This window comes from Geotrypetes seraphini, chromosome 8 (assembly GCF_902459505.1).
Source record: "Geotrypetes seraphini chromosome 8, aGeoSer1.1, whole genome shotgun sequence".
Lineage (NCBI taxonomy): Eukaryota > Metazoa > Chordata > Amphibia > Gymnophiona > Dermophiidae > Geotrypetes > Geotrypetes seraphini.
The window spans coordinates 34,220,499-34,232,510 of NC_047091.1; the positions used below are offsets into that span (position 1 = coordinate 34,220,499).

The 12,012-nt window shown below is 43.5% G+C and overlaps 1 protein-coding gene across 1 annotated transcript in view; it reads right to left on the reverse strand.

Moving 5' to 3' along the window:
* RUNX3 (RUNX family transcription factor 3) overlaps nucleotides 1-12,012 on the reverse strand; it is a 145,349-nt gene that overhangs the window by 78,704 nt on the left and 54,633 nt on the right. Inside the window, exon 4 of the mRNA XM_033955781.1 lies at nucleotides 11,278-11,434. Within this exon, the coding sequence (XP_033811672.1) occupies nucleotides 11,278-11,434 (157 nt within the window). The remainder of the gene's footprint in view (nucleotides 1-11,277; nucleotides 11,435-12,012) is intronic.

A 12,012-nucleotide genomic window follows, 5' to 3' on the forward strand; every position in this document is an offset into this window, starting at 1 on the left:
ATAGGAGGGTCAGCGGGGGTTCGGCTAGGAGGGGGGAGAAGCGGTCTGCCTCGGAGCTCCAAAGCCTGGCACCATTACCTTCTTCGGGCAGCAGCAGCTTTTACAATTCGCTGCTGTTGCCAGCTTCAGGCCTTCCTCTCTGCCGGGTCCTGCCTACTTCCTGTTTTCATGAAGACAGGACCCGACAGAGAGGAAGGCCTGAAGCCGGCAACAGCAGTGAATTGTGAATGCTGCTTCTGCCCGATGAAGTTCAGGACACCAGGCATTGGGTGACATAAGGAGGAAAGGGAGCAGAGGAGGATAGAATTGGGGAGAGTGTTGCTGTACCCAACTGGAGGGAATGAAAGGAGATGCCAGGGCTTGGAGGGAAGAAGAGACGCCAGGGCATGGAGGGAAGGAGGAAGGTATGCCAGATCAAGGGAAAAGGAAGGGGGAAAGGAAGGAAGAGATGTCGGAGCATGGAGGGGGAGGGAGAGATGGAAGAAAAGGAAAGGAGAGAGATGCCGGGAATCAGGGGATGATGCCAGACCGTGAAGTGGGAAGGATTGAAAGGAGAAGAGAGAGATGCCAGAGCATAGGGGAGGGGGTGGTGACAGAGAGAGAAAAACGGAGAGGTGACAGAGTTGAAATCAATCATGTACAAAGGAGAGAAGGGGCACGTGATAGATAGTTTATGGAAGGAGCTTAGAAAGAGGGAAGATGCCATATGGAAGAGAGAGAGAGAGGGTGCACACTGGATAGAAAGAGCACAGAGGGCAGTGAATGGAAGGGGCGAGATAGAGGGTGAACAGCAGATGGAACGGGCAGAGAGAGGGAAACAGACACTGAATGGAAGTGTGGGGGAGAGGAAGGACAGCTGCTGAATGGAAGTGTGAGGGAAAGGGGGAGCAGATGCTGGAAGGAAGTGGGGAGGAGAAAGAAAAAAAGGGCACATGCAGGATTGAGGGAAGAGGATAGAGTTAGTTACTGGAAGGGGTGAGGGAAAGAGGTGACAAGCTATAGGTAGATACAGTGAAAGAGGGAAATTGAGGACTGAATAGTAAAAAAGAATTTAGACAGAAGCAGAAAATAAATTGAGAAGGAAGACCAGGGAAGAACAGGAGGAAGGGAGCGGAGAGAGAGAGATGCCAGAGCAGGGGGAAGGAGAGAAGACAGATACTAGACCAATGGGGGTGAAAGTAGAGATCGAAGGGGGAGGCATACAGTTTCTGGAAGGGGCATAGAAGGAGAGAAGATGCCATATAGGGGCAGAGAGATGGCAGACAGTGGATGGAAGGAAGAGAATAACAAGAAGATGAGGAAAGCAGAAACCAGAGAAGACAAAGGCAGAACAAAAATTTTCTATTTATTTATTGCTTTAGGAGACATGTGTCACTGTTTCTGTGGTGCATTGTATGCAGAGTCCAGCTTCTTGCTGGTTCAATTTAACCTTTGTCTATGTATTTCTATTTTATCCCCCCTTTTACAAAACTGTGGAGCGTTTTTTAGCGCCAGCCGTGGTGATAGCAGCTCTGATGCTCAGAATCCTATGAGCGTCAGAGCTGTTACCACTATGGCTAAAATCCACACTACAGTTTTGTAAAAGGGGGAGGGGTACGTTTGTGATGACATTCCATACTAGGCGTAGGTGTTTTCTGTGTTCTGTGTGTTCGAAAGACATGGTTTTCTGTTAGGATTGACTGCAGGATTGATTTGTACTAGTCTGGCTTGTTTAGTTTTACAATGGGTGTATTGCTGTTGTACTTCTCACTGCAGTATGTAAGATGTTGCCTTTTCCTAGGTACTCATGTGTGACGTGTGGCTTGTTACTAAAAATCATATTTTTCGTACAGATGGGGGGGGTGCCAAAAAATGATGGGCCCCGGGTGTCACACATGCTAAGTATGCCACTGCTCCTCCCTCCTCCCATCTGCCTCCTTTTTTCTCCAATTACTGAGGATGAAACTGCACATTTTCTCTCTTCCTCCAAACCCTCTGTTTCTCTGATCCCATCCCCACCTGTCTATTGATCACCATCTCTCCTACTATCAGCCTTTCTATCTGCCATATCCTCAACCTATCACTCTTCACAGAGTACGGTTTTGGGGTTCATGAAGGGATTAGATAATTTCCTGAAGGAAAAGGGGATAGAAGGGTATAGATAGAGGATTACTATACAGGTCCTGGACCTGATGAACCGCCGAGTGAGTGGACTGCTGGGCACGATGGACCTCTGGTCTGGCCCAGCAGAGGCACTGCTTATGTTCTTATGTTCACCATGAAAGATCAGGTGGATGCTTTGGTACGGAAGGGTTTCCACACATTGTGGAAATGACGCACCATTAAAGCATATTTTGACGTTTCATCTTTTAGATTATTGGTTCAGTCATTGGTTCTGAGCCAGTGGGATTATTGTAATCTTGTCTACTTTGCTGGTTACCCAAAAAAATCTATGTAGATTGCGCATTATTCAGAATGCTGCCGTTCGACGGATCTTTAATCTGAAAAAGTTTGATCACGTCACCCCTTTTTTCCAGGAATTACACTGGTTGCCAGCCAAGGCTCATTTGAAATGTAAATTTATAAGGTATTGTTTGGCCTTGCACCTAATTATCCTGTGGATTCGTTCACATTTGTTAATTCAAAGCACTCTCAACACACGCATGCTGTATTTACCTTTCCTTCAGTCAAAGGTTGTCAATATAAAAAATATCAGTAACGTCTCCTGTCGTTTCAAGCTGAATTCTCTATGAGCGACCTCTTGCTCATATCAGCATTTAGGAGACAATTGAAAACGTATTTGTTTACAAGATTCTTTGGAATGTTCCTGGCTTTAGCAATGCAAAGATATGACTTCCCCTGAATGTTCTCCTAGGTATTATACTAAAAGCTCTATGTTCAGCAAAGCTTTTTGTAAAATACTGGGGGGACGACTGAGTGCATCATGGCTCGGACGACAGTTCCAGTCTCAATGTTCTATGCAAAACGGAGCTTATAATGTTACACTATGCTTCGCTGTCTAGTTTTAAGTACGCGTGTCTGATTTTACTAATAAATACTGAAAAAAAGGTTCTTATTAAACACGAGAACACTCAGTGCTTTTAAAGGGGCAAAACTGTTATTTCAGGACATGAGCGAGGGAATAAAGAAAAGTCAATAATCAGTTCAAGAGCTGGCGTAAGATTATGTTGCATTCATTTTGGAAATTCGTGTAAGGAGAATGAAAAAAAAGAGAGACCCCTAACAGGATAATTGAGTGCAGAAATGAAAGCTTAATTCATAAAAGAAAACATTTTCCATTCATCAACCTGTATCGAGTTAAGCGGGAGCGTTTTCAAGAAATCTGTAACTTGGAAAGGCAGCCAACAGGAAAGAGGAAATGTTGGAAGAATGTAAACTATTCGCGTTTCATAAAAGGTAACAAGTAAACACTTATTACATGCAAATAAGCTTTCGCCGTTGCTGTTTTAAATTAATGCTGGCAATACAACTGGAAGTCGGCGTGGGCCTGTTGTATGGTATGGATGAATCTAGAGTGCAGAACTGGAAAAAAAAAAAAATAGCAAGATCTTTCTATTAGAAAATAGTGCAGACCAGATAGAAACTTGTCTTGCTTTATTTCTATTGAACTAGTGTCACTGTGCAGATGTTATTTATATGTATTTCGGCCCTGACTCTATAAAAGACGCCTAGTTAGGCATGCCTAGCCGATCTAACTTAATTTTTTAATTGACTTAATCGGTGCTGACAACTGAAAGTGCCATTAAAAAACAATTAAATATGATTTTAAAATATGAATTTGCCAGTAGACGTCTACTACTGTGACGTAGGTATCTACACCGAGATGCCTACTGGCACCTACCGCCAAGTAGGCATGGTTAGGGGCAGATTTGGGTCAGAGTTTGGCCAGCATGTGCTTGCCATAGAAAACCCCGGCCTAAAAGGCAGCGCGCCTAAGGATCTAACGTCTACCGGTGCCTAAGAATGCTTACGCTCTAGGCGTAGGGTTACCAGATTTTGCATCTGGAAAAAGAGGGCACATGACCCTGCCCTTTTTTGCCCCCAGCCCCGCCCTGTTCCAGCCCCCCAACCTCAGCTCCATCCAAACCTTGTCTCTTCGGGCCGAGTCTGGAGTGCATTTGCGCATGCTTGCATGTAGAAACATAAAGCACAAAAACACGATGGCAGATAAAGGCCAAATAGCTCATCCAGTCTGCCTATCCACAGCATCCACTATCTCCTCCTTTCCCTATTGGCTAAGGCTCTTCACATTTGCATCTCATCTTCCTATAGGCTAAGGCTCTTTACACCTGCATTGTGAGGTCATAGAACTTTATGGTTATTGAAACAGAGAAATATGATGGCAGTTAAAGGCCAAATGGCCCATCCACAGTAACCATTATCTCTTTCTCTCTCCAAGAGATCCCGTGTGCCTATCCCAGGCCCTTTTGAATTCAGACACAGTCTCTATTTCCACCACCTCTTCTGGGAGACTGTTCCAAACATCTACCACCCTTTCTGTAAAAAAAGTATTTCCTTAGATTACTCCGGAGCCTATCACCTCTTAGCTTCATCCTATGCCCTCTCATTGCAGTTTCCTTTCAAATTAAAGAGACTCGACTCATGCATATTTACATTACATAGGTATTTAAATGTCTCTATCATATCTCCCTTCTCTTGCCTTTCCTCCAAAGTATACAGATTGAGATCTTTAAGTCTGTCAATATGTATACTTTGGAGGAAAGGCGAGAGAGCGGAGATATGATCGATACGTTTAAATACCTACATGGCATAAACGCGCATGAGTTGAATTTCTTTCATTTGAAAGGAAGCCCTGGAATGAGAGGACATAGGAGGATGAAGTTAAGAAGCGATAGGCTCAGGAGTAATCTAAGGAAATACATTTTTACAGAAAGGGTGGTAGACGTGTGTGTGATGTCACCGCGTCACATCCGTGCATGCGCAGAGGCACTCCAGCCTCGGCCCCGATCTCAACAGCTTTTCCAAAGCCCAGACAAAGTGCCGGGTTTTGAAAAGCCATTTGGACACCCGGACAATCCTCTAAAAAGAGGACATGTCCGGTTAAATCTGGACGTCTGCTAACCCTACCTAGGTGTGATTCTATACACAACTGTTCCAGACACTGCCTAGGAGTTCGACTCTCTCCCTCTTTTACTAAGGTGCACTATGCTTTTTCAGGTTTCAGGTTTATTAAAAATTCAAAGCGGTTTTATATAATATAAAACCAGAGTGTAGTAAAAACATACATTAAAAACAAATTCCAAACAGTGTTACAAACAATCAAACTCACTGACGAACATAAACTTACCGATACAAGATGGAGAGGGGGGAGAAATACAATTTGTATGAAGAGAAAGAGAGGGGGAAGAGGGATCAAAACAATAGGAAGGGGAACAAAGTATAAAAGGTCTAGAATTATGTAAAAATAAGCTAGAAGGTTAAAAGATGGCAAGGAATAGAATTCCATTACCGTCCTTAAAAGGACTATTATACGCCATATGCGTCTTTAAAAAGAAAAGCGCGGTAAATATTAGCGCGCACTAAACGCACGCAAGACGCTAATGCGTGCAGGTTATCCTAAGGACGTGTTAGCGGTAAGCACACACATCGATTTAACGCACGCTAAAACGCTTAGCGCACCTTGGTAAAAGAGAGCCTCTGTTTATAGAATCCGGGCCTTCTAGTACGTTTGTGTACGCAAGCGCACACGATTGCATATGTATTTACAGGCGCTTCTACTTGCTCCTCCAACTTCAAACAAGTCGCCCAAAGCAGTTTGCAAAGATAACACATAACAATACAAATGAGCAAAGCCCTGAAACAATTAATTATAAAATAGAAAACAAATTATAAAAGATTAAAAGTGTAAAATAAAAACATTACGTAAAATATAAAGAATAACTTTGACTCAATCAGTCCCAAGTGCGTTCGTTCATAGCTTAAACCACTAACAAATACCACATATGTTGATGGAAGGCTGAAAAGGTTGCGATGAACCTATGTGTCCTCCATGGCTAATACCTTGGGTTAATCCTGAATGAATCGGGCAGGTGCTTCTGTTCTTCCCACAAATGAGATAGTTCTCATCTAATGCTACGCCTCATGGACAGCAGGCAGACACAGTTTGGGCCCCTGGCTCGATCTTAGCTCATCTCAGTTTATTTTTTTTAATATGAAGGGCCTTCTAACCAACTTTCCAACCAAGTCGGTGGGGGGGGGGGGGGATCTGAAACATGCACACGTGCGAAGCAATTCTAAACAGGGCACCTACCAAAAGGGCTAATTAAGACGGCTTATTAGAAAACTCATAAAAACTGCCTTATTCAACAGATATATCACCTAAACAGAATCTTCTCATTCCAAATATGCCCCCTCTAAATCCTGATCAAATCGTATTTTGTAATTCGGGACATCTTCTAATATGTCCCCACTGAAAATCCTTAACGAACTGTATACTGTAATTTCAATGTATATTGAAATTTTCGCTGTATTTTTTTGTAATTCGCGACCCTTTCCTAACAGGTCCTCTCAGAAATTTCTTAGCAAACTGTATATTTTATATATTCACTTAGCTAACTGTACAGTTTACATTTCCGCTTTCTTAAAGTTTCTGTACTCTATTTTCCTCTGACTATCTGCATATTGTAACTCGCTGAATGTCCAGCAATCTTAAATGTAAACCGCCTAGAAGTCACAAGATTGTGGCGGTATAGAAGAATAAAGTTATTATTATTTGACAAAGAAAAGTAGGCACTTAGAGGGAAATTCTGTAAATGGCGTCTAAATAGATAGGCTCCTATCTCTTGTCAATCACACTTAGGTGCCTAATGCATAATCAGGCCTAACTTAAAACTTAGGAGCCTCTAATGTAAGCCAGGGTTTTAAAGGCCTACATTATAGGTGCCTAAGTAGGGTTACCAGATGTCTGGATTTCCTCCTAGTAGAGCTGAACACAGGTGTCTTAAATAGCCTGGATGTTGGGCTAGTGAACCATAAAGAGGAAGACCCAGGTCCATAAGCCACTCTAACCACTACATTTATGGTGGAACATGTGCGCCCACCAAAACCCTTCTCTATTGCAACATAAGTGTCACCTGCAGCCATAAGAGTTATTGAGGTTGTAGACAGATGGATATAGTGGGTTTTGGGGGTCTCGCCATAACCTTTAAGGGAGTTCTGGTGAGATGTTTATCTGGCACCCTTTATGTGAAGTTCACACCAGTGCCCTGTAAGGTGCCCCACTGCTCTGTTGCCATGTCTGGGTGGCCAGTCCATTACAAGAATGGCCCCTCCCACGTCCAAATAGTCTTGTTCTGGTCGTTTGGGACTTGGACTAAATTTTGGTTGAAAATATGGTATAAAGATAGACGTCTGGGAGACCCAATAGCCCGGACGTTCATAAAAACATAAGAAGCGCCATCAAGTCTGGTGATCCGCATACGCGGAGGCCCTGCCCGGTGTATACCTGGCGTAATTTTAGTCACCCATATCCCTCTATGCCTCTCGTAAGGAGATGTGCATCTAGTTTGCTTTTGAATCCTAGAACGGTCAATTCCGCAATAACCTTTTCTAGGAGGGCATTCCAGGTTTCAACCACTCTCTGCGTGAAGCAGAATTTCCTGATATTTGTCCTGAACCTGTCCCCCCTTAGCTTCATTCCGTGTCAAGTTGGACAATGTAAATAATTTTTTCTGCTCTATTTTGTCGATTCCTTTCAATAATTTGAAGGTCTCGATCATATCCCCTCGTAGTCTCCTTTTCTCAAGGGAGAACAATCCCAGTCTTTTCAGTCGATCCTCGTATTCCAGTGTCTCCATACCCTTTACTAGCTTCGTTGCTCGTCTCTGCACCCTCTCCAACAGTTTCAAAAAAAATAATTATATATATATATATTCTAGATGTATTTTTTGAAAATGGGCATTTTCCCACTGCCGACTTTGAGCATCTAGTGTCATATGTCCAAATCAGGCTTAGACGTATGTTTTGACTATGCCCCTCCACATATGTATCAGAAACATGCGGCCACCACTGGGGTGGAATGACCTAGCAGCACATTCTTGGTGTTCATGCGGCATGAAAGACCGAGATGGGGATGAGGGGAAGCGTATCACCACTGCGCTCTCCCCAGCGGCCGCTGCTCTGCTCATACTGCTTTCCCTTTGGCTGTGTTTGGATGCAGGCGTTCTCTGAAATTAGTGTTGCTTCATACGATATCAAATTATTTCCCTAAGTTTTTTTTTTTTAAAGTTTGGCTTATGGTGTATGTTAGTAAAGCCGAAATGGTGGCGCGAGTCCCAGGAAATTTGCAAGTGGTCACTTAGCTAGGAAGAGGAAAAGTGCAAGGGGTAAAATGATTTGAAACTGGCATCCACAGCCTCTTAGTGAATATTCTGTGGTTAAATCCCATGACTTGATTGAGGTTTCTGCAACAAAGATGCTTGGAATCCGTGAGCTAATGTCAGCGGCTGCTTATATTAGGGGCCGTTGTTTATTCTGGAATCGCCAGAGGACAGGCCTTCGTTTGAGTCTTATTCTCCATCCATCTGCTTTTTAAGAAAGACGGTTTGTCAAACCTTATGAGAATCCAATTTGGGAAAATTAGTGTTTTTCTAGAGATCAGAGGTCATGTTCACTGTGAAACTATAATCGTCTTACAAGTTCAGGCATTTAGTCATATATGTATTCTGCAGGACGCAATCCAATTTCTTTCTGATTTTTGTTTGTTCTGAGATATTAGTGGTTAAAGATTTGTTCAGCCAGAAGATTCCTTCTGCTATCCTGGAATGCACTCTGTACTGGAGCGATGGCGCCATAAGAGTTGCCCTACTGGGTCAGAATAAGGGTCCATCCCAATATTTTATTTCCAACAGTGATCACTTCTAGACCATGAATACCTGGCAGAGTCCCATAAAGGGCCAAGATTCCGTGCTACTTAATCCCAAGGATAACATAATCTAACATAACATCAATTTCTATTTATATGTTGCAAAGCCTTTCGGTTCTACGCGGTTTATAAAAGAGGTTAAAAAAAGCCTGACTAAAGTCAGTGGGCTACAACATAACCGAGACAAGCGGTTAACAATGAAGTTCACAAGGAGATTTACAAAGAGGTAGAAACTGGCCAATGTCAATCACGTCCGAAGGCATCCTAGGAAGGACTGCTGACTTGAGAAAAGAGGTGGGTTTTTAGGAGCTTTCTAAAGTGCATGCAAGTTGGTCTCTGGAAGCGGCTTGGCCTGTTAATGAAACTTTTCAGAGTGCAACCCTCGAGTGAGGGGAAAGTGACGGATGATTGATGGCGTGTAGGAACTGGTTAGTAAGGTAGTTCGGTAATAGGCCATGCAATGCCACATAAAAGAGACCGTCGAGTTTGAAAAGCACTCGTCCCTCTATCGTCAGCCAATGAAACTTTTGGTAGAACGAGGTTACATTATGTGGTTGAATTCTCCTTAGCTTAAAGATGAGCCTAACTTCGGTTTATGGACTTTTCCTCCAGGAATTTGTCCAAACTTTTTTTTTAAACCCAGCTCCATTAACTACTTTTACCAGTAGATCCAGTAAAGAGTTCCAGAGCTTAGCTGTGCATTGAGTGAAAAGAAAAAATATTCTCTCCAATGAGCCACTATGAAACTTCATGGATGGAGTGTCCTCTTCTCTTTCTATGTATAGAAAGAATAAACAATCAATTCTTATTGACCTGTTCCACTCCAGTCAGGATTTTAAAGACCTGATGGCTATTAGTGGAAGGGGAGGCAGTGGTACCGTAAGGGAGGAAGCACCCCTCTACTTGGCCTCCCTGGTCCTTCCCATTCCTTCCCCCGCCACACGCGCATCTTCACTCCTCTCCCCCACCATACCGCTATCTCTTCGTCAGCGCGAGCAGCAACTCCAAGCTGCTGCTTGAGCCAGCGTTGACTCTCCCTCTGACATCACTTCCGGGTCCTGCGCCTGGGAGGTGATGTCAGAGGGAAAGGCGATCGAGCAGCGAGTCGGCGATGCTGCTTGCGCCAAGGAAGTTAAAAGAGGTACAGGGTAGGGAAGTGGTGCACGCATGCGGTGGGGGGGGGAGGGAAGGAGCTGGGGGGTGTAGAATAGGGTGGGGGAGGGGCATCACTGCCCCGGGTGCCTTTCACCCTCACTACGCAACTGAGAGGAGGGGTGGGAGTTCTAAGGTTCTCCACAGCTGTCCTTCATGGGTCTCCAAGGAAAGGGGCGGGATTTAACCCTCTTCCTGTCCAGCCCAATTATTGCAGCAACAGTGTTTGTTGGGTCACAGGATCAGAAAACATAACTCCCTCTGGGACTTGGCTGTCATGCACCCTGACCCCAGTCTAGTGATTCCTATCTGTCTTTTTTTGGAGTCACCGTTATGCAATAACTGGGATTTCCCTTCTTTTCCTCCCGCTGGAATCTCTATCCTCTTTGACCCAAGAAAGGGGGGGAGGGGTGAAAAAAGTAAAAAAGGTTTTCTTAGCTCTTCCTATTTAGCCATTTCCACCATTCTGAATGCAAATCAGTCTAGGTGCTGCAATTCAGTTCCTCACTGAACTCTGTTCAAATCTTCTATTGAGATCTGCTATTGAGACAGACATGAGGGAAGCCACTGTTTGTCCTGGGATTGGTAGCATGGAACCTTGTGACTCTTTGGGGTTCCAGAATCTTGCAACTCTATTGGATTCTGGAATCTTGCGACTCTTTGGGGTTCTGGAATCTTGCGACTCTTTGGGGTTCTGGAATCTTGCGACTCTTTGGGGTTCTGGAATCTTGCGACTCTTTTGGATTCCAGAATCTTGCAAATTTTTGGGATTCTGGAATCTTGTGACTCTTTGGGGTTCTGGAATCTTGTGACTTTATTGGATTCTGGAACCGTGCGACTTTTTTGGATTCCGGAATCTTGCGACTCTTTTGGATTCTGAAACCTTGTGACTTTTGGATTCTGGAATTTCCGACTCTTTGCGGTTCTGAAATCTTGCTACTCTTTTGGATTCCGGAAGCTTGCAATTCTTTGGGGTTCCGGAATCTAGCTTCTATTGGGATTCTGCCCGATACTTGTGACCTGGATTGGCCACTGATGGAAACGAGATGTTGGGCTTAAATGGACCATCAGTCTGAGCTAGTGCGGCTGTTCTTATGTTATGTTCCTAATTATGCTATCCAGTAGGATAAATGCTGCCTCATTAGAACAGAGACTGTTACCTCATTAGAACAGAGACTGTTATGATTCCTTTGGACACTTCTGTAAATGAGCATTTATGACCATTAGATTATGTCACCTACCTCTTCCACTTCGTCCAACAAATCTGAGGTCATTGAACCTGGCCACTTGATTTTTCATGATGGCTGAAGCGTTTCTGAGCTCTGCAGAATAATTCTCATCATTGCCAGCCATTACCGTGACGACGGTCCCATCAGGAACATCTCCCAGGGCCACAACCTGAAAGGTCAGGGTAAAATTTAAGCTGGTACAGACAACAGGCATAGCCTAGTGATCCAAAAGCTACAATAGCCTCTTTTTCAACCCCGATATTTGGAGCTCTATTAAAAATATATCTGTAGTGCTAGATAAAATCACCTTCCACAATGGCGTTATTTCACCTGGCCACTTACAGTATTTTAATGGCATCTTAATTTTTCATTATATATATATTGGTGTACACTCTTTCGTTGCCTCTTTGGATGCATATATAAGAATTTAAATAAATATATTAATTAAGTTAAAATGATTGAACAGCACTCAAAATTCACTTGAAGGCCTTGCTACCCTAAGGTTACATGATTATGGACAAAATATTTGGGTCTGAGCAGAAGTTCCTATTACAAAGACTCTACTGTATAGTGTTATTCAACACCAGAAATCAAAATCCGAATTACTAAGCTAACTATTCAAGCATCGGTGTCAGAAATTATTATACTGCCCTGGATGAATGATGGGAATTGCATTTTGGATTTCCTGCTCTTTTACATAATCGGGGAATAAATCAAAGCAACTGACTTGACGAGGGGGGGAAGAAT